General features: G+C 36.1%; 1 protein-coding gene across 1 annotated transcript in view; it reads left to right on the top strand.

Moving 5' to 3' along the window:
• The first annotated feature begins 2,099 nt into the window (after positions 1-2,099).
• The window catches only part of Dmd (dystrophin), a 2,251,111-nt gene continuing 2,225,339 nt past the window's right edge, over positions 2,100-27,871 (top strand). The window contains exon 1 of the mRNA XM_076562037.1: positions 2,100-2,385. Within this exon, the coding sequence (XP_076418152.1) occupies positions 2,379-2,385 (7 nt within the window). The 5' untranslated portion in view covers positions 2,100-2,378. The remainder of the gene's footprint in view (positions 2,386-27,871) is intronic.

The raw sequence follows: 27,871 nt of genomic DNA, 5'->3' as shown, positions 1-27,871 counted from the left end.
ACTGTAGAAGGACTCCACAAAAAAATGTGGAAATCATATAAGCATATGCTGCTAGATTAATCAATACTTATCACACTATTTTCATAGATGTATATACAAAGATACTTATACTGTATATATGAAGATAGTGTGATAATTATAAGTATGTACTTACGTATGCTTCACTATTGACCTTTAAAGAATACAGTCTGGTTTTTTTTTATATCAACATGGTTCAACCTCGAGAAAACATGATATGTGAAATAAGCCAGACACAGAAGGAAAAATATCACAAGAACTCACTTACATGTGAAATTTGAAAAAAAATCTAATTCATAGAAACAAATGCTTACCAAGAGCAGAAATAGAGGGAACAAAGATGCATTTAACAGATGGACAAATTCTAGAGATCTAATATGAAGCATAAGTACTTTAGTTAATGCAGCATTTTATGTCTGAAAGTCACTTATAGAATCAATCCAATGTTTCTCAGTCAGCACAACATAGGATCACCTCATGAGTGGATGGATATGTTAATAAACTTTAGTAATCATTTTTGTTACATATGTGTGCTTTGTATAAACTATGCATGTTATCATGATGTATACTACAAATAGTCATGCAATTCTCATTTTATAATAAAGTCCAAAAGTAGAACTGTGGATACATGGAACACAATGCACAAAATCCTTTACACAGGAAAGAGTACAATACTTTTTATAAAGGGGGCTATTGTCACTGGACCAAAAAGGGAGGAGAAGAAAGAGTTAATCTAGAACATGAAATAGAATCCAAGGACACAGCTAAAAACATGTTTCAGGTGTTTATGCTATTTGCAAGCAGTAAGGGAGATAAGACTACAAAGTAATTTCTGAGTAGAATAATTGTTACTGATTAATCAGGCATTTTAGAATTATTTTGTGGAATAATGTGTTACTTTAGAGAAACTTTGGTAAACTCAAATGAACTCTATTTGTCTTCTTGCTTAGGATTAAATTTCAGTATTTCCAATATTTGTTTATTAAGCCTAATAAAAATAAACTACAGATTATTAATAGTGGACAGTGTTATAATATACAATGATTGCTTCTGATTTATAGATAGATAGATAGATCAGATATGTATATATTATCAGAATATATATATAAAATCAGAATATATATTATATAGATCAGAATACATATTGCTTCTGTATATATATATATATATATATATATATATATATATATATAAACAGTGGTAGGGTAGCTAAAAATATGCTTATGTGCATACACAGAAATACACAGCCCTTAGAGAAACTGATTATAAATGGTCATAGTGGCTGAAATTATATCTGCCGAATGAAATGTTTTAATTGTTTCATAATTAATTTCCTGTGATATAAATCTGGACTATATTAGTTCCCCAAGAGAAAGGAATACTTAGAAGTTTTGTGATGAAAAAAATCACTTTTATAAAGACAACTGTCATTTCATTTTTAAAATTGTGGTTAATTATTAGTAGTTTCTAAATACAATGTTCATTCTTCTGAAATTGTAATTATTTACTTGCTGGGAAAGCTGAGGAGTAAATCAGTGAATCTCTTCCTACTCTAATGAGAGAGCACTTGTCTGGAGTCAAAATACCAAGTGCACGTTTTTACCCCTTGTGAGAAATACAGAGAGTACCAGATTTCAAATGCCTTCATGTGCAAAATAGCCAATATGTTCTTGAAAAATCCTCTCGTTTCATTTTGCTCCCAGAAATTTACTAGGCATGTTTCATTTGAAAAAGTACACGTTGTATTTTATAATAAAACAGAGGCATAGAACTGAGCACTCAACCCCTTGATTTCAAAAGTAGAATCGAAAGAGACTTTTATCCTTAAAGGGCTGGGAAAAATAAGTTAAAAATCAGCCCAAATTTCAGTATAAATAATATAATGCGTGGCAAGGAACTCTGCTCTTGGGATAATTAGGAAAAGAATCTAATCCAAAGGCTTTGTATCTGTACGGGAGCAAGCAGAAACTGAAGGAGATTCGCAGATGCACTGTTTTTTAGGCAGGAAGAATGCTCGTTAAATGCAGAACGCTGCGCCGGCTCATGTGTTTGCTCCGAGGTGGAGGTTTTGTTCGACTGACGTATCAGATAGTCAGAGTGGTTACCACACCGACGTTGTAGCAGCTGCATAATAAATGACTGAGAGAATCATGTTAGGCATGCCCACCTAACCTAACTTGAATCATGCGAAAGGGGAGCTGTTGGAATTCAAATAGACTTTCTGGTTCCCAGCAGTCGGCAGTAATAGAATGCTTTCAGGAAGATGACAGAATCAGGAGAAAGATGCTGTTTTGCGCTATCTTGATTTGTTACAGCAGCCAACTTATTGGCATGATGGAGTGACAGGAAAAACAGCTGGCATGGAAGGTAGGATTATTAAAGCTATTACATCATTATGAATACAATTAGAAGCTGACCATGACAAAGCATATGTTTGAGAAAGCAGCTGTTGGCAGCTGGGGTTTGTTGCTGAGCTCTTCAAACTCTGCAAACAGTGTTGCTTTTACAGAATGGATTTTAAAATTACCTTGTGCTGCGTTAGATTTGGGGTGGGGGGTGCTTGCCTCCAACCTCACGGAAACTGTTCTGGGATAGAATTCAGTGTCAGAAGATTTTAGAATAAAGTATTTTTTTTTCAGAAGTCTAGCATTCTCCAGGTAGCTGATGACAGGGGAGGGGGAAATCTACCCTAGCTCAGTTAGATGTAATTTGCTTGCAAGGACTGATTGATATATTGGCATATTCAGACACTGAGAGAAATGAGAATGTACACAGTGTTTGGAGAGGTTGGAATTGCTGCACTTGCTTTCTATTTTATAAGGAGTTTGGCTGTCAGTCATCTCTCCTCATCAATTTCTAGCTTTTGACATTAATTCAGTCATTCTGCATTATATGAAGAAAATATATCAATATCTCCTGCAGGCTTTTTCAACAACTCCAGCATCTGTTTCAGCTATTGAACTGTATGCACGTTTTGCCAAGTTGATGTCGACCCAGCTGGTCTATCATTTCTCGCTTGATTACTGCTCTTAATTTCTCTGTATCAGCTTCTTTCAGATAGAGCTTTGAAAGCTGTTAATGGAAAATGACAGAAAATGATAAATTATTGAAAACTGGAGCGCGTATTTATTTATTTGGGACCTTAATGAGTTTTGCCTTACATTCTTTCCTGCCTGCGTGCAATTACTAAAGCCCTCTTTCTGTTTGGCAATATTTCTTTCAATCAGTAGATTACAAAGTACTTTTAAACAAACAGAACATCAGCCTGGATTGGATTTGGCTCAAAAAATAAAGTTTTGAGGAAAAAGAGAGCAATTTAAGCTTTTAGTAGAAACTATGCCTCGTTTCTGTATACAATCTTCATATGCTATCATGGGGATCTATCAGTGGGTGTATATTGGACCGAATATACTGAAATAAATTTTATCACCACTAGGGTAACAAGAAAATAAAACATTTGAAGCTGTTTTTTATCAAGTGATTACTTCCAGCAGATGTCAAATAATATAGAAATAGATTTTCCCGAATCGAAAAAGCATGATTTTCCACTAAGCTCTCTAGCCCAGCTTCTTAGTAGTCCATGTAGCTAAATTACCAAAGTTAATAGACTATTATACATGAATATCTCATATGACCTTTTAGTATACACAGTGCTGCTAATAGGTGGAAGGTCTTTTTTCTAGTAATTGTAATGTCCCAGCCAGACTGGCTGAGGAACGCCACTGGCTGTTATGTAACTTTTTTTTTTTCTGAATGTTAGTTCATGTTTTTCAATTACATATTCCTCTTAGAAAGAGTGAGTTAAAAAGACATACATTTAAATATCAGTGAATCAATTGCGAACTGGCAGGCTAATTAGACTTGTTTGTATTCACTCAATTTAATTACTAGCATACGTTTGGAAAAATAAGCAAGAATTTGAAGAGTACTTTTTAACCTTGAAATATACTGAATGGGGTCAGCTGTGTCATTCATAATCCATATGTATAGCAGGAATGAAAATAGTTTTAAAGATGTGCAATTAGCAGCAATGTACTTTGATAATATGGTTTAAAAAGTCTGATTATTTCTTTGTAATGCGTTTCAGTGCTACACATTCTGTTCCAGTACTTGGTTAATATTTGAGATGCTGAAAGACTAACAGAATTCTAGACAGAATCAGGGTTGATTTGAGGTGGATGCCAAAGCCTCAACTGTATCTAACTATTGTTTAAAATATTTCCTTCCCCTGTTGTGCTCATTTCTGAAACTCTTTATAGTCATTTTAAGTGAAAGTTGGTGGGGATTTGGCACTCTTTCTAGATTCTTTAGTATGATTCTTCTTTTGTGAATTTTCTCCTATGAGAAATATGTGAGCTTCCTGATTGCCTCATACTGCACTGCTGTTGCCATAGTTACTTGCAAAGGGGGGTGGTGGTCTTTGAATGGAGATAATGTAATTTAAATCAGCCACCGGACTCCACAAACTGTGAATTTTTTGCTTGCTAGTTTGTAGTTTAGGCTTGCTTCCTTTGTGACTAGGAAGCACCTTCTATTTGATTCCACTGATGAATGGAAAGGACAGACACTAGGTGGCACCAGCTGTTGATTATTAATGAAATCTTAAAGGCTATGGGCCACACACCTGAAGAGCAGGCAATATACCCTCTCTGATAAACGCATCTTAAGAGTTAGAGATGCTCGCCGATCTTTCTGGCTCTGAAATACAGTCAGCATGCAAAGCGAGACCATGTGCAGTCTCCAAATCCCAACTGCTTAATTCTGTAGCTTCTGGAGTGATACAGAGGGGAAAATGAGATTTAAAAAAATACATTAAGAACGGAGAGTCTGAAAGGAAGAAGGGACCAAACGAAATAGGCTATAAATGTTTACATACATTTCCACAGTCTCAAATAGACGGATTTTTATAAGGGGCTGTTGATTTTCCCGACTTTTGTACAAACACACATTGTATTTTTTTCCCCTACAGCATTTGTGTTAGAAAAGAATTATTTGTTCCTTTAAGTGAAAACCTCATGGAGCACCACTATTTATTTTTCAATTCAAAAAATGCCCCTTTGGTTCCCGCTCAGTGAGGATACTGTGCAGTGAAATCCCCCACTTCTGATACAGTTGCTGCCTTTCTGGTGTGCTCTACTTCATCCAGAAATATGAACTAGAGGAAACACTATCAGCTAGAAAACATCCTTGAAAGGGTTTTTTTCCCATCCTGTTATTCTCTCATTCTTATGCCATTCACCTTTTAAGAATGAAGAGGCAAAAAGAAACAGACCACTTAAGCATGTACAAACACACACACACACACACACACACACACACACACACACACACGAGTGAGAGGCACACACATGTGCACACAACCTTAAATTTCATTATCCTCTTGGATAATTTTTCTTACTTTTTTTTTAAAAAATAAAAGAAGAGTATTTTTAATTTGTCCAGGAGATAGCAAGCAAAGATTTTAAAAATGAAACTACATAAATAAAGTAGGAGGATGAAATAATTGCTTGTAACTAGAAAAAAGATCCTGAAAAATAAGCAATATTTTCCCTCACTAGAGTTAACTAGGTGTTTCTGAAACAGATATGGTGGTCTAGGAGAAAGAACAGCCGGTACTATTCTTCAATGTTCTGTTCTCTCGGCTTGGTAAAGTTACTGCTTGTTCTGTGAAATATTAATATGCAGAACCTAAGAAAGTAGAAATAGATAACTTACAGTAAAGGAGAACAAATAAATGCACTGAATTTGAACACAGCTAAAGGATATGGCCACCTAAAGAACCACTAAAGCCAAAAATCCGGGCTTTGTTTGACTTTGATTTTGTTTGATTTAGTATTTTGTAGCAGATTCACTCTAACTGGCCCAGGCTGGGCTCAAACTTGGAGTGCACTGCCTTCACCTCCTGATTACCTGTCATATTTGGCCCCTCAAGTACAAATTAAATAGGAATAAACAAAAAATCCTACTATAAAATGCAAAATGTCAGAATTTGAGAGGGTTAAAACTTAATGATAACTTGAGCTGGGTGGTGGTGCACATGCCTTTAATCCCAGCACTTGGGGGGCAAAGGCAGGCGGATCCCTGTGAGTTTGAGGCCAGCCTAGGCTACAGAGTGAGATCCAAGACAGGCTCCAAAACTACACAGAGAAACCCTGGCTCGAGAAAAAAAAAAAAGAAGAAGAAGGAAAAGAAAAAGAAAAAAGAAAAAAAAACAAACAAAAAAATCCTTAATGATAACTCATTTATTAAACAGCCATAATCTTACATGGCTATAAAATACAATCCTAAAATGGAATGTTGAGTCTGTATCCTCAAAAAGTAAACAAAATAATTGTATCACAGTACTTAGAAAGATGAATCAGAAATATTGTTATAAGTTTGAGACCAGTATAGGCTATACTGTGAGTTCAAGACTGGCCTGAGTCCCAGTATGAAAACGTGTCTTAAAAAGAAAAGCAAAATTGGGCACAAATTGTACATTTGTGAATAATTTTCATTGTTTTAGAAAAGCATGTATGGTGAAAATTTTCTAGAAACTCTGAATAGACATTGGTTATACTTAGAAAACTAAAAGGTTGAAGAATGCTGGAAGGAACAGACAAAAATAAACTTCTACCAGTAGGTGATCTACAATGACTACAAGAGAGTTTAGGCTCATTTGCAGATCTCTGGTTAAAAAAAAAAAAGATGGAGAGAAAACTGCTTTTTAGTAATGGTGTAAGCAAAAATTTGACTACTTTTGAGAGACTGAACTTCTTCACATGTTCCTTACTAAGAGCAAAGGGAAATTAAAGATGTCTGAAGCTGGGGTTAGAGAGATAGCTCAGCAGATTAGAGCTCTTGCAGAAGACCAGGTTTCAGTTCCTAGAGCCCACATGGTAGATTACAACTATCTGTAACTCCAATTTAAAGGGATCTGATGCCCTTTTCTAAACTATGCGGGTTCCTGAATGCACATGCCACACAAATGCATTTAGATATATATAATAATATGCATATATATATATCGACATATATGCATAAAATACAGTGTATTATTTTAAAGTTGCCAGATATCATTTTCAATCTGTGACTGATCATTACATGAGAGAGCAAGAACAAAACATAACTACTTTGGGGCATAATTTGAGTGTCTTTGTTGCTCTAATTGAACCACCCATAATGGGGAATACATCCCACAAATTTCCTTTTAGCTGGCCAACTAAGATTGTTTTCCATATTTCTAAATTATTTACTTAAAGAATATTTTTGACATATAAAATCTCAACTTGGGTGCCTGTGAACTTTTAGTGGAGATTAATCACACACATTTGTTTTTTACAGAAACCATGGTGGCTTTCAATTACTAATAGCAATTAACTGGTGAGAAAGAAGTTACATGGGCCACAAAGCTGGATACTTACTCTCTGGCATTAAATAGTGAAAGCTGTCTCCACTCTATAAACACTAAAAGACAATTTAGGGGGTTGTTCACTGACTCGAATATCTAACAATACAAAAGTCAATGAGCACCACAAACAGAAATTGAGGTCATCCATCCTACTAATATAAAACATTTTGAAAAGTGGTCCAAATAGTAAATGTGATAGTTAAAGGTAAGTTTATATTTATGGCGGTTTATTAAAAGATTGTAGTTACTGAAACAACTTGGGTGTTGCTGTGAGGAAATAGGAGGTGTCTGCAATAGTTGATCTGTGTCCCATCATCTACTTGTATGGTAGGATGCAGAGGAGCAGGGGGATTCTTGTTTTGTGTGTGTGTGTGTGTGTGTGTGTGTGTGTGTGTGTGTTGTTTTGGTATCAATGGCTGCTCTTCTGTAGGATGTCATTTCCATGACTTGAGATGAAGAAAAAGTGAATGGCAGAAATAGTAGAGCAAACAGAATCCACATCTTATCTTTAAAGACCCTTTTCTTACTTCTGAAGCCTATAAAAGTGCTAGGATTTCTATATTGCCAAGATCTAGAGTTCATGTACTATTGTTAAATGATGAAAATATTCTTGATCAAATATGTTGTATGATTGATCAAAGACTATCAAGATAAGAACAAATGCACAGTGTTTTAGGAGGACAAGGCGACACTGATAGTAAAGGATTGATAAGACCTGCTAGAATGAAATATTTATGAAATAGTTTTCCTGAGCTCAGGTAGATAATGGAAGGATTTTTAATTCATAGGGTATTCCATAGTTAGATTATAAACATAAATATAATGTACTTCCATCACATTATAATCCTTATACTTCTCTTTTTTGAAACTAAAATACCTACATTTTTTCTAGGAAACATTATCATTTCTTTTACAAGTAACACTGAAAATTCCTGTAAAACCCTTAGGATTTTTGTTTTATTTCCATGAGAATGTTACGAACCACTATCTTGTGATGCCTGTCTCTATGGTAACAGATACAAGGCTTTAAGGGTCTGAGGGAAATTCTTCCTATGGCTTTGGAATATGGAGCAATGAAGGAAACTCACAGAGGAAAAGAATGAAGCTGGGGAAAAGCAAACAAGCCAATTGAGGGAAAAAAGTTATCACAGGGAGTATTTTTGTGTGTGTATAAAAGTAATTTCTTGACCTCTTAATCCATCTTAAAATGAAGTAAAATAACAAAAATATGGTAAAGTGGTTTTTTTGCTAGCATTTTTTAAAGTGTTATTTTCAACCTCCAGTTAAATCTATGTAATAGAAGTCACACAGATTTTTCTTTTAGTGGACTTGCTTTTTGCGATTTAGAAAAGACGGTTTCATCTTCCCTGAAATTGATAACAGGAGGACTGTACCTCTGGCAATTTAGTTGTTGTTACTGTTAACAGAGATCTTGATCTTTAAAGAGACTGCCTCATTCTTGGTTCCCTGGATTAGAGTATTGTACACTAGTTGGAATTTCTCACAGTCACTGGGCATTTCATGGAATTACAAAAGCACAATGCCCCTTCAGTGTATTCCTCTGACGTCTATTTCTGCTCAGGAAGAGAGGCAAGTATGTCAAAAAGTCGTGTTTACCTGAAAACTGAGCATGTTTCCAGTGTACTCAGTTTGAGCAGTTTTATTTTCTCTTATTAAAATAATAAAAAGGAACTACAGGTTGTTAGTCAGTGACAGAGTGCTTGCCAAACATGTGTGAGGCCCAAGGGAACAGCTTTAATACCACCAAAACATAAGGCAAATTAAGAAAACAACACCCCATAAAAGTTTGAAAGTAATTGATTAATGGGCTTTCCAATTACTTCACTTTTTTCATTATCTTACTCTCTGCTTAGAAAAATATAAAGATAAATATAACTCCTTACATTTAAATTATATACATATACATATATATGCATATTATGTATTATATATACTTGTATATTGTATACAAAATCAATCTTTTGTTCATAGTTTTAGTGTTAAAATTCATTTTGTGATGTCATGATACACTGATATCACTTTTTAGTGTCAAACAAATAAACAATACAATACAATCATTGCAAATTGATAAAATTCATAATTTGATTGGAAAAAAATTAATACTTTTAGTGTTTGAAGAAAATTACATTCCAAGTCACAGTGTTTATGATCAAATTAGCAGATGTTTACTTAGTGTTTCTTACTATTATGGTATAACTTTCAAAATTCAAATTAAAGGGCCCAAGTCCTTTCTTTGCTTATGCTCTGATCTGAAGAAATCTATAGATGCTCTGTGCAGATAACTTTTCACAAACCAACCTAATCAAGTCTGTGTAGATATTAATAAAAGATAAGATGATGTCTTCCAAACTTGTTAACACTGACTTTAAAATAAATCTTAAAAAAAAGAGTTAACTGTAATGTTTAAGTGACACTGGGTAATTTTAAGAAGTAATCATTTTATGCACCCTTATCCCAGGTGCAGGAAATGGCTTTTTGGAACACTTTCCCTAGGGTGGAATACCTTGCTCTGCCTTGACACAGAGGGGAGGGGCTTGGTCCTGCCTCAACTTAATATGCCAGACTTTGTTGATTCTCCAAGGGAGGCCTTACCCTGAGGAGTGGATGGGGGGTGGGATAGGGGGAGGTGGAAGGGCAGGAGAAGGGGAGAGAGGGGGAACTGGGATTTGTATGTAAAATGAAAAAAAAAACTTTGAAAAAAAAGAAGTAATCATTTTGAAGGAAAACTCTTTTGTACAGCTCCACACATTTTAACCTATAGGCATTATTAATTCCTATGTGAAACATGATTTCTGCAGATAGTAAACTTTTAGGCACTAGATATATGCACTACTAATGTAAACTCAACTTCAGCTTAACTAATGATTCTGGTTTATATCTAACATGAATAGCCACCCCAAACTATTTTGTTAGACTTTGGGGAGTATAAGCAAAAGGCTAGTATAAGGAAGAAGAAAATGGGTAAAATGGTAGCAAACACAATAGCAGTAAGGTAAAGAAGAAAATAAGATGATAGGAGCAGCATTTTTTAGAGAATGTACAAAAACTGCCTATGTACACTGAAAGGGAAAAGCTACTTACACGTTTTCCAAAAAGAAATATTAGTATTACTTACTACTTCTCTGGTGACAGATTTCTAAATTTAAGAACAATGGGGCGAATAAACTTACCAGTATCATTCCTTTCTGATCAGGTCCTTGTGGTCACTCGTTAACAACACTCTCAGAATCAGACATTGTAAAGACTTCCCATTCTGCTCTCACTCTCACAGATTTCCTTGTTACATGTTATGGAAGGAATTACCCAGCAACAGTAAAGTAGGTTATGGAAAGGGACACTAATGCTGTCCTGATATCTTGTGGGTTTTAGGGTAGGTCCAGAACTCACTTATTTTCTGTTACAAGGATGAAAGGAAGATTGAGTAAAAGCCGCCCATGAGGTAAATGCTAGTTTAGTGAGCAGGATTTGCAAGTTCCTCTCAGTGGCTGCCTAGCCACTCATATAGGGCCTCTGGTGGCCATGGTGACACCAGACAGAGGCTATTTCTCCATTAGGTCACCCAGAACATGATTAGAGTGCACACTGATTCAAGTGACAGGCTGTTTCTACTGCCTTTTCAGTCATCTAACAAATGTTTGTTGGTAGATTCTAGCAACCAGGCTCGGTGCTAGAGCGAGAGGACTAAGATATGGTCCCTGAGGATTTACAGTTGAATGTGCTTTATGTGGATAAAAAGGGGGAAATATCTATAGTGACAGCTGGCCAGGGAGCAATAGCAGGTGCAGATCCAGACAGAAAAAGCCAGCTTAGCAAGAGACAAGGGCTTCCTGGGTTGTTGGTTTCAGGTATATGGTAGAACTTATGAGTCCATCATAGGACAAAATAAGAACTGGAAGGAAAAAGAGCAAATTTGATGAAAAACGATAATTCAAAGTAAAGGCTGAAGTGCCATATTTGAAGGGTCACATGAGCTAAAATGAAACTTCATCTTCAGTAGCATCAAGCATAGAAGGAGAATAACAGACAAGTCAGTCACAGACAATCAGAGAAGTAGCTTTATCTGTACAGTGTTTATGGGCCTACAGAGTTGCTCTAAGGAGGAATGGAAAATAGTGTTTCCTCTTATTGGCATTTTGTGCATTTATCCCTGAAAACTCTTTCCTATGCTATACTTAGTTTTTTACATTGGTTTAACTTGGTGTTTTAATTAGAAGCTAACTGAAAATATCTTATCAGTGTTTATAGTTAAATCCACCAAGCATGAGGATTACAAAAAAGATAGAGGGATGACATCATCTACAGGATAGACCTGTTGTTATACACTTGTGACACAAAAAGATTTTGACAGGCTATATATAGTTCTATAATTTTATGGCCCAGTTTAAGTGGACTTCAGCTTCAGATATAACTCCTCCTAGGAAAAATTTTAAGACATAAATTTGCATTTTAATTTGGAATGTAGGATAAACAGGATGTTTTCTGACAAACGACAATTTCCAGAAAGTCAGTCCTATTCCCCTAAAGAGACCTTCTTTCAACAAATTGTCTCTAACAACTCAGTCTCATACTTTCTTCTATTTCTTTTCTTCCCTTTCCCCCATATATAATGCATGTTAATTTATATGTGCATGCTTACATTTCTTTTTATCATTCATTTTTAATTGGTATAAAATGGGTTAAATATGCCATTTTCATGTGTATACTTTATTTTTCTCATTCTTACCACCATTGTTTGTAGTAAATATTTTAAGGTGTGTTACTTTTGTTTATGTTGCGTTTTTTTAACTCTATGAAGCTCTGTTACTGTGCCTGTGTAAAACACCTGATGGTCTAATAAAGAACTGGCCAATAGCAAGGCAGGAGAAAGGATAGGCAGGGCTGGTAGGCAGAGAGTATAAATAGACTGAGAAAACAGGTTAAGATCTAGGAGCCAGAGAAGGAGAAGGACTCCAGGAGCCAGCCACCCAACTACACAGCAAGCCACGGAGTAAGAGTAAATTTTACAGAAGTTAGAGAATGGGAAAAGCCCAGAGACAAAAGGTAGACGGGGTAATTTAATACGCAGAAAGCAGCCAAGTGGTGGTGGCGCACGCCTTTAATCCCAGCACTCAGGAGCCAGAACCAGGCGGATCTCTGTGAGTTCCAGGCCAGCCTGGTGTACAGAGCGAGATCCAGGACAGGCACAAGAGAGAGAGAGAGAGAGAGAGAGAGAGAGAGAGAGAGAGAGAGAGAGAGAGAGAGAGAGAGAGAGAGAGAGAGAGAGAGAGAGAGAAGGAAAGCTGGCTTAAAAACTAAGTCAAGCTAAAGCTGGGCATTCATAAGTAATAATAACCCCCCCCCCAACAAGACCAAAGAGCAACTAACAGCTATTGTATTTTAAAAATGGCAGGAAGGAGTCACATCATACAACAGGGCTCACATAGGATGTTTATTGAGGGGAAGGGGAGATAGAAGGGGCAGAGAAAGGGGCAAGGACTTGTCCCTAGGGACAAGGAAGGGAAAGAGAAAGGAGAGAGAGGTGGGTAAGGCCTGCATTTCATAAGGAAACATAGCAAATGTGCACAGGGGGTACTCTTAGTGGCTGCAGCTGAGGTATATCCTGTCAGGACCCTAAGGGCAGGCCAGTACAGATGACTAAATGCTAACACCCATTACCTCCCCACTCCTGGAGTAGATTTTATTGTCTTCATGTCAGATGACTCTATTCTTATCCATATATGATTAACTGAAGTAGTTTAGATAGAGAATAAGATAATTTTTCTAAACATTAATTAATGGAATGACTTGCCTTTATGATGAAAGAATAGAACGTCTTTCAAACTTTAAAATGTTTTACTGAGACCGGGCAGTGATGACACACGCCTTTAATCCCAGCACTTGGGAGGCAGAGGCAGGCAGATCTCTGTAAATTCCAGGACAGCTAGGGCTGTTAAATAAAGAAACACTGTCTCGAAAAACCAAAAACCATAAAAATAAAAAAATGTTTTAATGAACTTTACATACAACTACATGTAATATAATCAATAAGTAAATTTTCCCAGTGAGCAAAGCTCCATGATTACCAAGGTCAAAAAAAATCTTGACAGCATGTGAAAACTCCAATTTTTCATTTCCTCAGCCAATATTCTTCTCCAAAAGACATCTTATTGACTGTGAACACACATAGATTAGGACAAAGGGTTTCTAAAATGTTATGAGGTCCTGAGTATATGATAGGTGTTTTTTCTCCTGTACATGTATTTGTTTCTAGTTGTCATGCAATCACTCTTTTTTAAAAGGCCACTCTGATTAACCTGTAATTATTTTGCATGAGTGTTCCTACTTTTGTTATGTGGATGCTAAAAATGAAAGTGTTACATCATAGAAAGCCAAACAATCATCTTTAGAAGATAATGTCATTCCATTTCTCAAGGTACATAAGCAAATTTACTAAACCACTATCATTCTATGAACATTACAGATGGAGTTTCTAGTGCTTAATAATCGACGTTCTGGATGTTGTGATATGGTATTGAATTGGGGTTTCTACTGCATTGTGTATAATGATTAATGAGTTTATGTGTTTGAAGTATGAGTATAATATTTAGTATAGAGCCTATTGTAGTCACATGCCATTTCTTTCTTTCTTTTTCTTTTCTTTTCTTTCTTTCTTTCTTTTTTTTTTTTTTTTTTTGGTGTGGGGGTGGTGCGCTATATTTGATGTGTGTGAAGGTTCTCTTCTTCCACCTTGTTGGAGACAGGTTCTCTCTGTTGTTTTTCACGATGTACACCAGCCTGGCTGCCTTGCATGCTCCCTATTTCTACTGCCTATCTTTCCACAGAAGTACTAGAAACACACATTAGCTACTTGGCCAGTATTAACATGGGTTCTAGAATCTGAATTCAGTTCTTTACACTTGTAGAGCTTTTACCCTCCTAGCCTGCCCACTGCATGCCATCTTTTATTGAGATACCATTTTATTTGTCATATATAAAACTACATTCTTCTAGTTATGACTCCTGTGTTCACTGTCTGGTTTGCAAACATTTAAACAGAAAAATGTGGAACCGTGGATTTTCAGATCTCAGAGGTGCTAAATGGTATTAATTTCATTTCTTACTTTGACATATAAGGAAACTACAGGGGAAAATGCCACAAATCTGATAATTTAGAGGATTTGTTTCTTTGTTAAATCACATACTTCCTGAGTTTTACTAACCTGGGCCCCAAAAACTTTGTGTGCCTTCAAAGGCTAAAGGAAACCATAATATAATTATGATAATAAATGTGGAATAACACATAATTAATTTCATCGATCCCATTAATAAAATGTCTCTAGCTAGCCAACATTTGTATTCTATGACCATGCAATATTTAAACATGCATTTCACTTTTCATATCAAGTTTTACATTTTCTTTTCTATAGCTTCATTGGGTTTTTATTGTTGTTGTTTGTGTGCTGGTTTGTTTGTGACAGTTTCTCACTTGGTAGTTCTGACTGGCCTGTAACTCACTATGTAGACCAGACTGACCTTGAATTCAAAGAGATCCACCTGCCTTGGCCTCCTGAGTGCTGAGATTAAATGCATCCTACATCATGTCCTGTAGCAGGAATCTTAAAGAGTCTTATTAATAAAATCAAACCCGGGCAGGTATTGGGGTGAATGCTGGAAAATCAGAGAAGCAGACAGAACAAGCCACAGCTAACCTCACCTGACCAACTTTTCAGCTGGTCTTGTTTCCTCAGACTAGAAGCTTCTGTGTCCTCATCCCAATGGCTCTTAGCTGAACTGCTGCTTCTCGGAAAGCCTGAAAGCTTAACCAGCCAAATGCTTAACCACTCAAATGCTTAATCAGGCCAAATGCTTCTAGTTTCTGCTTTCTACCACCACTCCCTGGGATTAAAGGCTTGCTTTCTGGGATTAAAGGCGTGATGAGTCACCATGCCTGGCTGTATCCTTGAACACATGGATTTCTGCCTCTGGAATGCTAGGATTAAAGGCATGTGCTACCACTGCCTATCCTTTAGGTTTAGTATTGTGGCTGCTCTGTCTCTGACCCCAGATAAGTTTATTAGAATGCACAATATTTGGGGGAATACAATACCACAATGTCCCTACAGCTTTTTTGTTATAATCTGCTTCTTCTATTCACTGTTATTGCTTCTAAGTTTCTATTCTAAATTTGGTTATAATTTTAAAAATTCAAGTTGCTCTTAGTGAACTAAGAAGAAAGATAATTTTGTTGTAGTTTTCTTTAAGTGGAAAAAATTTTGAAGCATAATTACTAATATGAAAATACCCACAATTTGCTGAATGATTATATTCTAGGTGCAGTGCTAAATGTCTTTCATGAATTATTTTATCTATTCCTTAGATAAACCCCAAGCAGGGTTGTGCCATATATATGCTTTCTAGATCTAAAATCAATGCCTTGTAGAGTTTATATACTTATAGATGGCTAGAATTTGAACCAGATTTATCAGATTTTTGACATCTCCTTCACTGTACCATCTGTGTCTGCCTACATGGAAGGAAACAGATGTATGAAACTGACATACTACCTACTGTGCTAATGAGGCACCTGAAGGAAACAGATGTAGTGATAAAGATTTATACTATGACCTGCCTTAGCTATAGATACCAGATGTCTCCTGGGTAGGCCCTTTCTCTTAGCACATTATCTACTTTTTCAAGATGGTAATCAGAGAAGCACCCTTTGGGCCCTAATTTTTATTTTATTTTATTAAATAAACTAAAGCATTGATAGTAACTTCTTCTTAGTATACAACCTAAACACTGATTGGAAAATTCATACCAATATAGTAGATAGCAGCTGAATCTTTGTGGTAGAGGTAAAATCTATCATTAACCTTTGACCCTGATTCTTTACAGAAACATATTCTATGGTTCTTTTTCCATAAAATTTTAATTCCAGATATTTCTCCTAGCCACTCATTTAAGAAGATTTCCTCAGATGCCAGACAAACAGGATGGTTCCTACCCCTTGGTCAGTCCTTGACTGCAATATCTTCTTCTTGTCATGGCTTCCTAGCAAAATAGACGGTAGTTCTCCCATCTAGAAATTTGAATCCATATGAGTTATGTCACATGTTATCTTCTCTGAAAAGAAGTACATTTTAAAGTTATAGCTATATTTTTACTATGTAAGAACAAAAGAAATGTTGTTAAACTAAAAGGCTCTAAGCCATAAACATTTGATAATGTTAGTTCCCACAAGATAAGGACCTTTACAACTAAAAAATAATTTTATGTTTCTTTCACTCACATAAGAACCAAGTGAGGTAAGCAAGATGGGAAACAATAAAAGAACATTTGAAATATGTTCTTTGAATAGATAACACATAGCTAATTCCTATCACTTTTATATTAAATTTCTATTAACTGACAGGTGTAGCCCAGGTTCTCTCTGGATTATACTTCACAAAGCTGCTAGGCTCATCTCTTTCAGTCAAACCTTACTTGCAAGGGCAATTTACTAGGGGGTATTCTACTGTGGAATCTAATTCCCACCCCACCCACCCCACCCCCCTGGGAACCATTCACTAGATGTAGCTCCTCAAGTGGAGTGAAGGCCACAAAAGCCCCCTCTCATTCTGTTATCCACGATTGGATGTCTGCAGGCTCAATCTTATGTAATCTTGTGAAGGTCTTGTCTGGGTATCCACAGCTACTGTGAGGTCATGAGTGCAACAGGCCTATTGTGTTCTCTCTCTCTCAATCTCTCTCTCTCTCTCTCTCTCTCTCTCTCTCTCTCTCTCTCTCTCTCTCTCTCTCTCCCTCCCTCCCTCCCTCCCTCCTTTCCTCCTTTTTCTCATCTTCTTTCATCATGGACAGGAAATGATGGTATGTGCAAGTTGCCAAATTATAGTATACAGCATGATTATTCTTAGGTAAAGCTGAAGTAAGTTTACTACTACATTTTCTCCCTTAATTTAAGCTCCTTCCTAAATAAGAACTACATGCTGATGGAGTTCTGATTTTCCAACAGTGGGTGAACAGCATCAGCATAGGGAAGTAGAACAAATGAACAAATGTATGACAGGCTAAAAGCTGATTTTTGGTCCACTCTGGACATTCTACAAGCCCACACGTACCCTGAAACTCCAAAGAATAAAAGAACTGAAAAAATGTGTCAAATGATATGACATGTTAATACCTACTTTGTATAATGCACAGCTGTGTGATGAGAACTTAATAAAGACGTGAACAAATTCATTATTTTATAATCTCCAAAACCTTCTCTGAGGAAAGAAAATCTCTAAGATGCATAAGGGTACAACAAATTGGTTCTGAAATGTATCCATACTTTAAAAGCACAAATCTCTGTGTCAGAAAACTACATGTCAGGAGTTACATATATTTAATTATTTATTTTGATGTTTTTCACAGTTTTATTAATACTTTATTGACATTATATACAATCCTTTTCATAGATAGTGGAATTGAATACCCTGTGTTTAAAAAGCACATTGAGACTGGCAGAATTCATATTTTCATATTTCTTAATATATATTTGTGGTATTGCATTAGACAAAAGAGATGATACATTTTATTATTCAAAATGAAAGCACCCTGACTATATTTACAAACACATAGAACATGATCACACTTTTTAAGTATTTTATGTATTTTATTTATATTGGCCTTAGGTATAATAAGGGCCAAAATGGAAAGAAAGGTGGGAAATAAAACCTGTAATTGTATATTAAAGAAACATTTGATGTATAAGTGTTTCTCATTTATGTTGTATAAACTAATGGGATATTGATATTCATCTGTGCTATCCAATAAATTAAGGGAATACCTTTTTAAGTTATAGTGTGGCAAACATGGAGAAAAAATTCCAAAGGAAGTGGAAAAAATGAAAGAACTGATTATATTATCATATAGGTTATCTCCAGAACTGTTTAAATTGGGTTGATGATGTCAGTCAGTGTGGGATGCCATCAGTAGGGAATAAAAAGAAAAATATTGTGCATGAAGATACATTTGGTGGGTTCCAAGTGATCCCATTTTTTCTAATCTTTTTCACATAGAAAGTGAGACCTATCTTGAAGGACACAAAATGCTATAACCAGCAAAATTCAGTCCACTAGAAAACAATGTTGGATTAATTAATTAATTGCATCAGAAATGATTCTTAGCCCATTACAGATGAGAAGTAATCGGTGCACAATGTTTCTTGCCCCCCAGGGAATAAGTATAGATGTCCTAGAGATGTCATATGATATTGAGCCTTAGTTGCTCACAGCAACAACCTGCCCATCAACTCCTTCTTTACTGCCTTTATTTTCTTCACTGTTTTATTTACCTACTTTTTTACTATGATTCCTGAGATCACCTGAGAAATGAGTTATCTCAAAATCAAATACTTTTCGAAGCCACTGTTTCTGAGTAATCACAACACAAGAAAACATGACATTTTATTTTGTTGGCTTTAACATGACAGTTGGTGATAAAGTTAAAAAAAGTAAAAAGTACCAGTGTGGTAAGAAAAATCCTGATGAAATTATTCTATTCAAGACCACAACTTAGGAGAAAAATCTATTTTAAGATCATCATAAAAATTGAATCATCTTGGATATAACCACAGTACCTTCTTTCATTGAAAAATATCTTGTAAGTTAACATGTTGCATTTATATTGAAATATATACTTTTATAAATCTATAGTGATAATAGTTCAAATTAGACCAATTTATACATTAAGCTATGCTTATTCCCTTATCTGTATTGTTTTGCTGCATTATATTTCATTAAATTCTTACTACTTAAGTACGATTCATTAGTAAGTTCTTATGGGAAAATGCCATGTGGAGGCAAATTCTATGAAGTGAGAGCATGATGATTAACTAGGAATAACTACTCTAAAAAAGCTGGCAGTGCTTAGTGCTTATGCCCAGAGAAAATAAATTTTATATTTCCATCCAATGCTTTAACCTCCAATGATCTTTGTCATATTCTTGCAGCTATTTCTCCTAGCATGATAATAAAATAAAATATATTATAGGCTAGAAACCATGTGTAAGAGAGAACACAGAGCACTGCTGGAATGGTATAGATTTATCACAGTATTATTACCTGTGTCTTTTATGCCATCACAATCAGGTCACTTCTTAGTTCAACTCAAGCTCAGAAAAAAAAGTACAATTGAAACTGTAGAATCAGCAAGATGCCTGGTTCCTTTTCTTGCCCTGACTGGCTATTTTCATTATTACATAACATTACAACAGGCACTACAGGATTCCCGATGCTGCCACGTGTATAAGTGGATTTTCTTTCACTTGCACATGGGTATTATTCTTGCCTCTCATGTACACATTTAAAAGTATAACTCATTATGTTTGCCTGTGGTAAAACATATAAATATACAATTCTCCCCTTTCTTGATGCAAATTCTTATTCGTGGAGGGCCTCTATCTAAGAATGTTGTGTCTTAACCTCAATAAAGATACCATAAAGTAAAAAGTACAGAAACGAAAGAACTAAGGAAACCATTGTAATCAGACCAATAAACTGAGGTAAACTCATTTAGTTTAAAATTTACTTTGTGTTATGTGTATTTGTGTATATGTCGATAAACTATATGCATAATGTATGGTACCTATAGAGGCCTAGTACCAGGAGAGGGCAGTTGTGCCTTGTATCTTGAGTTCCAGATGGTTGTCATCTGCAACATGGGTGCTGAGAATTAAACCCAGGTCCTCTAGAAGAGCAAACAGTGCTAAGGCTGAGCCATCGCTCCAGGCACACTTGTCAGATTTTTAAGAGAGATAAGTTTCCATTTTATTTTTATGTGAGCCCAACTCCTATTTCCTTATTGTTATTGTTTTCTCTATGAGCTGAAATGCTTAAATGATCATGGTAATAAATTTAATGGTGGTGGTGATGATGATGATGTGCTAACACTTGCTCAAATTCCCTCACATAGGTAACTGTGGTACATAAACAAGGTAAATCTCAAAGAAATATTGACAGTTAAATCCCACAGGAATTAGGGGCATTGTGAGGATAAGATGACTGACTGTTTTCCTCTTTCTCTGAACATTTTTCATAAATATGCATTTTAGGACTGAGAGAAGACAAGAGGCAATATTACACACTAGATTTTTTAGTACATTATGTTTATGATAGTCTGATTATTATCAGTATCCTCTCCTTTTGTTACTATAGGTAGGTTGATATTTGGCACTTTACTTTCCAATTTTTTTCTCTCTGAAATGACTATCATTGAATAGCAAGCTGGATCCAGGTGGTGGTAGCAGTGCATTCCTTCAATCTGAGCACTCAGGAGGCAGAGGCATATGCATCCCTGAGTTTGAGGCCTGCCTGGACTACAAAGTGAGTTCTACGACAACCAGGGCTACAACAGATAAACCTTCTCTCAAAAAAAAAACTAAAAAAGCAAGCAAACAAAAAAAGAATAGCAACGTGGTCTTCATTGTTTGGGACTTCTAAAACAACATGCCACAGACTGGGCAGCTGATACGTGACAAAAATTATTACTCACTGATTTTGGAGAGTGGGAAGTTCATGATCAAAAAAACATTGGCAAAGTCAGTTCTGTTAAGACTCATTTCCTACTCCAGAAATGGTATTTTTTTCTGTGCCCTCATCTTGTGAAAAAGACTAAAAGTTCTCTGTGGGCCTCTATTGTAAGTGTACTAATTCCAGTCATGATGACCAAACCACCTCCAAAAGACTCCCTTTCCTAACACTATTCCTCCAATACAATGGCAATTAGGTTTTGAAATAAGAATTTGAGAAAACAAAAAGCATTTAGAGTATAAACAACAATGCATATGAATTAGAAGTGCTGTGTTGGTTACATGTGTGTAAAATTGAGAAACATTAGATTCAGGGGTGGAGTATAAACCAATTGATTAATTCCTACAGAAAGATAATCATTAAGATGAGTGACATAAATGCTCAAGTGTCTGCTTTTAAACACACTTTTTAAACACTTAAAATTTATATATACATATATATATATATTGAAATCCATTCATCACTCAATATTAACATAATGTGTATATCTAAGGTATAAGTGTTGAATAATGTAAAGTGGATGATATGTGATTATTTGAACCCTTAATTACTAACTTTTATGCTTATAATAGTTTCACTACATAGGATATTAATTTAGTGGGGGTGATAAGGTGCTAACACATAAGAACCAGAAATACATAACTAAAAGAAATTTCTAGAGAAAATTCCTATAATTATTTTATTCTCTAAAACCTATATTTTCCTACACTGAAAATTTATATATTTATATATATATATATATATATATATATATATATATATATATATATGTACTCCCTTCTATAACAAGCATCACCATCATGTGATATTTATGCTTTTAGTAATGGATTGAACTGTGAAGAAATATACAACTGGGAAGTTAACAAGGCTATAAATTTTAAGTTTTTCTGTAGCTAAACTAAGTTTCTTTTCTTGGAATAAAATGTGTTTGGCTAAATCTAAACAGACTCCATTCCTACAAGACACTTGGCTGTATTAAGCATTTTCTGTCTATACAGCTTTATACATTTAGCAAATGCCATCTATTTTTTTCCATTTCTTTTCTTTTTTAAAAAATTTATTCTCCTCGCATTTATTGCATCCCAACCACAGTTTCCTCCCAGATCCTCTCCTCCTCTGTTTCCCTTCAGAAAAGGGTAGGCCTCCCAGGGACATCAACCAAATACGGTACAACAAGTTAAAATAAGACTAGGCACAAACTCTCATATCAAGGCTGGATGAGGCAACCCAGCAGGAAGAAAGGGTTCCAAAAGCAAGCAAGGAGTCAGAGACACACCTATTCCCATTGTAATGTGTCTCACAAGAACACCAAGGTACATAACCATAATGTATATGCAGAGAACCTAGATCGAACCCATACCATCTCCCTGACTGTTGGTTTAGTCTCTCTGAGCCCCTATGTGCCTGTTTAGTTGATTCAGTGGGCCATTTTCTTGTGGTGTCCTCCTAACCCTCTGGCTCCTACAATCTTCCCACAGTAAGTATGGGACTCAAGTTGGACCAATTATTGGTTGGCCACTCTCAAAAGTTCTGTACCACCTTTACCCAGCACGTCTTGCAGGCAGGACAAATTGTAGGTCAAAGGTTTTGTGGCTGGGTTGGTGTCCCAGTCCTTCCACTGGAAGCCTTGCCTAGTTATACAAGATGGCCAGCAGTTCAGGCTCTGTATCCCCCATTACTAGAAGTTTTCACTAGGGCCAGGCATATAGATTCCTGAGAGTTTTCATTGTAGTAAGTTTCTACCTCGTCTCTCTGAAGTGCCCCTCAATTTGAGTCATCTCTCCAAGTACTCTTTCCTTCCATCCCTTAGTGAAGTAGCCATTGTGTCAGTCTGTAGCATGAATTGTTAGAAGATCTTATTAATAAAACCAAGCCTGGAGACAGGTATTGGGTTAAAGCTGGAAGATCAGAGAGACAGAAGAGGCCACAACCACCTCACCTCGCAAATTCCTCAGCTGATCCTGTTTCCTCAGACTGGAGGCCTCTGAGTCCTTATCCAAATGGAGCTCAGCTGAACTGTGCTGGTCAAAAGCCTAAAAGCTTAACCAGCTATAGTTCCTCGTTCCTCAAACATTAAATACCTTTCTGCCTCCTGCCATTGCTTCCTGGGATTAAAGGCATGAATCACCATGCTTGGCTGTTGCCAGAGTGGCCTTGAACTCACAGAGATCCAGGCAGATCTCTGCTTCTGCAAGGCTAGGATTAAAGGTGTGTGCTACCACTGCCTAACCTCTATGTTTAATATTGTGGCTGTTCTGTTCTCTGACACCAGATAAGTTTATTAGAGTGTACAATATTTTGGGGAACACAATACCACCACATCAGTTTCATAATCTAATATTCTTTTTAAGCATCAAATGGGAAGAAGAACTGATGTAAAGTACAGCATTCAAAATGAGTGGTAATACCTCTATTCCTCTATTTTTCTACAATCATTCATTTTGAGTATAACTGGGCACTACATAGTTTATTAAATTGTAAATATCTTGTGAATCACTAAATTGTGTGGGAATCTGAATAAAGAGAGTAATTTGGTTACTATGTCTCATTTGACAGAAATAATACTGTCCATGATAGCTCTTGCCTTAAAATTATGTTATTTCCCTAAATATAAAATAAAATAGTGTAGTATTTGTATTATGAACATATTATTTAAAATATGTTCTTAAAGATTAATCCAAACACTGCATACAGCCAGTCTTTTTTTGAGAACAGAGATTCTGGAAAATAGTGGTGATTGAGTATGTAGCTATCCATCAGAAAAATAAAATAAACTTCACACTTTATTTAAATATTAACCCAAAATGGATCGTGGATGTAATATAAAACATAAAAGAATAAAAACTATGTATTTATGTGTGTGCAATTATGCTTTGCCTTACAATAAAACAGTATACTTGGAGAGGAGAACAGTGGGTTTTCATTTTAAGTTATATTTTACATGTATAATATTTATTCCTCTAAAGGTATTGCTATTAGGTTGGGCAAGTTTGGTTTACGGAAATGATTTCTCTTCAGCTGCACAGTCCTATTTCTTTATTACCACTCGCTCTCATGAGTAAAAACTGATAATGTGTGTGGGGCGTTTACCCATCACCCCCACAGCTTCCCAGAGTTTTCTTGAGTGCGAGCAGCAGGAAATATTAGATAGAAGGATTTATAGCAGAGAATCTTGTGGAGATAAACAGATAGAAAATAAAGGATAGCCTCGAGAGGGCCTGGAACCTATTCCAATGGGCCCGGACTGTCTCTGGTCCAAGGTTTTTATAGAGACGCCAAGGGGTGGAGCAAAAGACCTCCTCCCCCAGCACAGCCAAGTGCAGGCCATCTCAGACACCTGCACTCAGGCCCGTGGTCCTGATCATCCTCTATTCGGACCTGCTGGGTAAAGCCACGAGGAACCCCAGAACGGGCTCCCACAAATGTGTTTCAGTGTTTATCACTTTACAGTACTTGATTGTAACTAGAGTTTTCCTGCCTTGCCCACAGTCAGGACAGGTCTTTGTCACCTGCCAGTCCCACAGCTGCTCAGACCCAACCAAGTAAACACAGAGACTTATATTGCTTACAAACTGTATGGCCGTGGCAGGCTTCTTTCTAACTGTTCTTACAGCTTAAATAAATCCATTTCCATAAATCTATACCTTGCCACATGGCTCGTGGCTTACTGGCATCTTCACATGCTGCTTGTCATGGCCACGGCTGGCAGTGACTTTTTCCGCCTTCCTGTTCTTTCTTTTCTCCTCTCTGTTAGTCCTGCCTATACTTCTTGCCTAGCCACTGGCCAATCAGTGTTTTATTTGTTGACCAATCAGAGTAATTTGACATACAGACCATCCCATAGCACTTGATATATAATTATTTATTAAATAATGAACATGGAAAATATTGTGACTTTAAATTCTAAGTTTGCTTTTTAACTTTCATTCTGTATACAAAATGGTTGATGCAATAGGTAAGAGTTTGGGGATACACACTTCTAATCAATAGCTAAAAAGTCTTAGGCTAGAGAAAAAATCTATAGGCACTTGTGTTAATCAGGGAGTCAAAGGAGATTTTAGAAAGGAGAAAATCGGTTTGAAGAAGGAAGGGAAGAAGTTTCCAGAGAAAGATCAGTCTGCACACAAAAACCTATTTGGTGATGGGGTAAGCTGTGGAAAAATGGTGGTCTGGTCTTTCTGTGCAGTATACTGGAATACACAAATATCTCAGAGGAGTGACATGGCATGATTCACCTTGGTTGCATCACCCACCCCAGGAAAGTGAATGTACATTTGTTCTAGATGGCTTTTTATCACTATGAGCTAAGAGAGATAATTTAAAAGATAAGATGATATATTTGAATTTGTGGCTTCAGAGCTTTTAGTACATGGTTAGCTGGACCTCTAGCTTCTGGGCCTGCAGTGATGCAGAGCATCATGGGAGAGGGTCAGTAGAACAGAGATGCTCACTGCATGGCAACCAAGAAGCAAAGAAGAGAGTAACAGGAATGGACTAGGGCCAAGATTTAGCCTTCAAAAATCATGTCACTTAAAGGGACCCAGTTACTCTAGCAATGCCCACGTTCCACAGTGCTACCATCTACCAACTGGCTACTCAATAATAGAGCATTGTTTTTATTATGTGGCTGACTGGAATCTTGACATGCTGCTACTATTCGAAACTATAAGGCCAACTGCTTTCACATGTTGCTAGCCTGGGTGGGAGGGAAAGAATTCAAAATATGTTAATTTTTATTAGTTTATTTTTCTGTGCTAAGAATTAAACATATAATCATGTCCAGCTCTCAAAAATCTGAAGAGCAAATTTTCATTAAATCTGCATAATTGCAAAGAGTTAGAAAATCAGTTGGAGGATGGTGGTGCACAGCTTTAAGCTCAGCACCCAGGAGGCAGAGGCAGGTGGATCTCTGTGAGTTTGATACCAGCCTGGTCTACAGAGCAATTTCCAGGGCAGCCAGGGTTACACCGAGAAACCTTGTCTTGAAAAACTGAAAAAAAAAGAGAAAATCATTTATTGAACCTATTGTGATTGAGGGAGTTTAAGTGGTAAGGGTATGCCTATGTATTAATATAACAATGGACCCTTCTTCCATGGTTTCACTTTCTACAGTTTGCTACCCCTGGTCAACTATAGTCTATAAGTAGTAAACAGATAGTTAGAGAAACAAATAATAACCTAGTTTTATATTGTACATGATAAAATATCAGAGAAGTTTCACAAAATTCTGTTCCTTCTTGTTCTTTTCCACACAGAATGGGAATTATCTCTTTGTCTAGTATATCCATACTATTTCTTCTCTTCAATGATCATCTAGTAACCATCTCTGTTACAAGATGAGCTGTCAGACTATCACAGTGCTTGTGTTCAAGAAACACAGAATGGACTGACTTTGTCATTTACTTCACTTTGTATCATCACAGAAATATTTTAGAATTCCAAATCAGCAATATATAGGTATTATGAGAAAGTAAAAGGGAAACCACATTCATGTAACTTTCGCTACAGTATATTGTTATAATATTCTTCATTGTATTACTTGTCTAATACAATCTCTAATTTGTACAATAAATTCTATGGTAGATATGTATGTAGCAGAAAATATGGTTCAGAAATATCCATTGTATCACTGGAAGTCTAAGAACATATTCCATGCAAATAATAGGGGATATGTATCTGTGTGTGTGTGTGCCAATTGGTATGTCTTTAAGTGACATAATGGCATACATTTTAACAATTCATTTTATTGTTTTCACGTCTTAAAGAGAAGACAAACACAGCCAGATGAACAAGTACACATACTAAAATATGTAAAAGCATCCTGCATTCAGGTCTATCTTCCTCCACTGACAGTGCATGAATTTCCTTAACAGAATACATGGGGTTTGACTTGGAATGATGAAATCCATGGTAAACATCATCAAGGCAGATAAATATCTAATTGTTTCATTTCATTTATGAACAGATTTTAGTATACAAACTTACAGTTATTAAAATTTATACTTCATACCTATTTGAAAGTAAACTGCATCTATAGTCGATTTGTGAGCTTTGCTTTGTAGAAATGCAGCTTTGTATTTGCTGCATTTATTACATTCTTTTGCATTTTCCTTACATCCTCTTTGCTTAACAAGAAGGTGGTGATGCTTTAAGTAGCACTGCATGTGAGTGAATTAGTAACACACTTCTTCAGGTAATAAGAAAAATGTTAATAGAAGGATCTTCCATGTTTTCTTGTCCTAGTTATTCAGTAGAATGATGCCTAAATCTTTACTTTCACATTGCAGTACAACTTAGTCAACTATTTCTTAACCATACTTCTTGGAAAAACTAGAATATTATCACCTCTGTGTACAGTTTGGCCCAGCAGTTTGTCTCTGCTCAGATAATTCAAAAGGCATCGCTGTGTAAATAGCTCGGTCAATAAAGTGCTGCATAAACACAAGGACCCAAGTTCAATCCACATGCCAGATGTGGCAACATTGCTTCCATTGCCAGTGCCGGATGATCAGAGACAAGTGGATAGCAGGGGTACTCTGGCTAGCCAGGCTAACCTAATCAGTAAGCTCCAGTGTCCAATGAAAGACCTTATCTCAAAAATCCAGGTAGATGGCTCCTGATTAATGATCTATGGCATATACACACATATAAATACACTCAAGTACACACACTTATCCAAACACACACACACACACACACACACACACACACACACACATGAAGGGGAGGAGAATTAGAAAGAGATTTAGAGAAAGTTGACAATACACATGCATCTATAATTCCATTTTTGTTGGCAAATATTAAAACCAAGAAAATTAAAAGGCATGAAGCATCTGCACCAAAAAATAACAATAGTAATAGACTATTCATTAAATAATTGGGCCAATGAAGT

The sequence above is a fragment of the Peromyscus maniculatus genome, chromosome X (genome assembly GCF_049852395.1).
Source record: "Peromyscus maniculatus bairdii isolate BWxNUB_F1_BW_parent chromosome X, HU_Pman_BW_mat_3.1, whole genome shotgun sequence".
NCBI lineage: Eukaryota > Metazoa > Chordata > Mammalia > Rodentia > Cricetidae > Peromyscus > Peromyscus maniculatus.
Note: the sequence above shows the minus strand (reverse complement) of the source record. Positions and strands in the feature narration are given on the sequence as shown.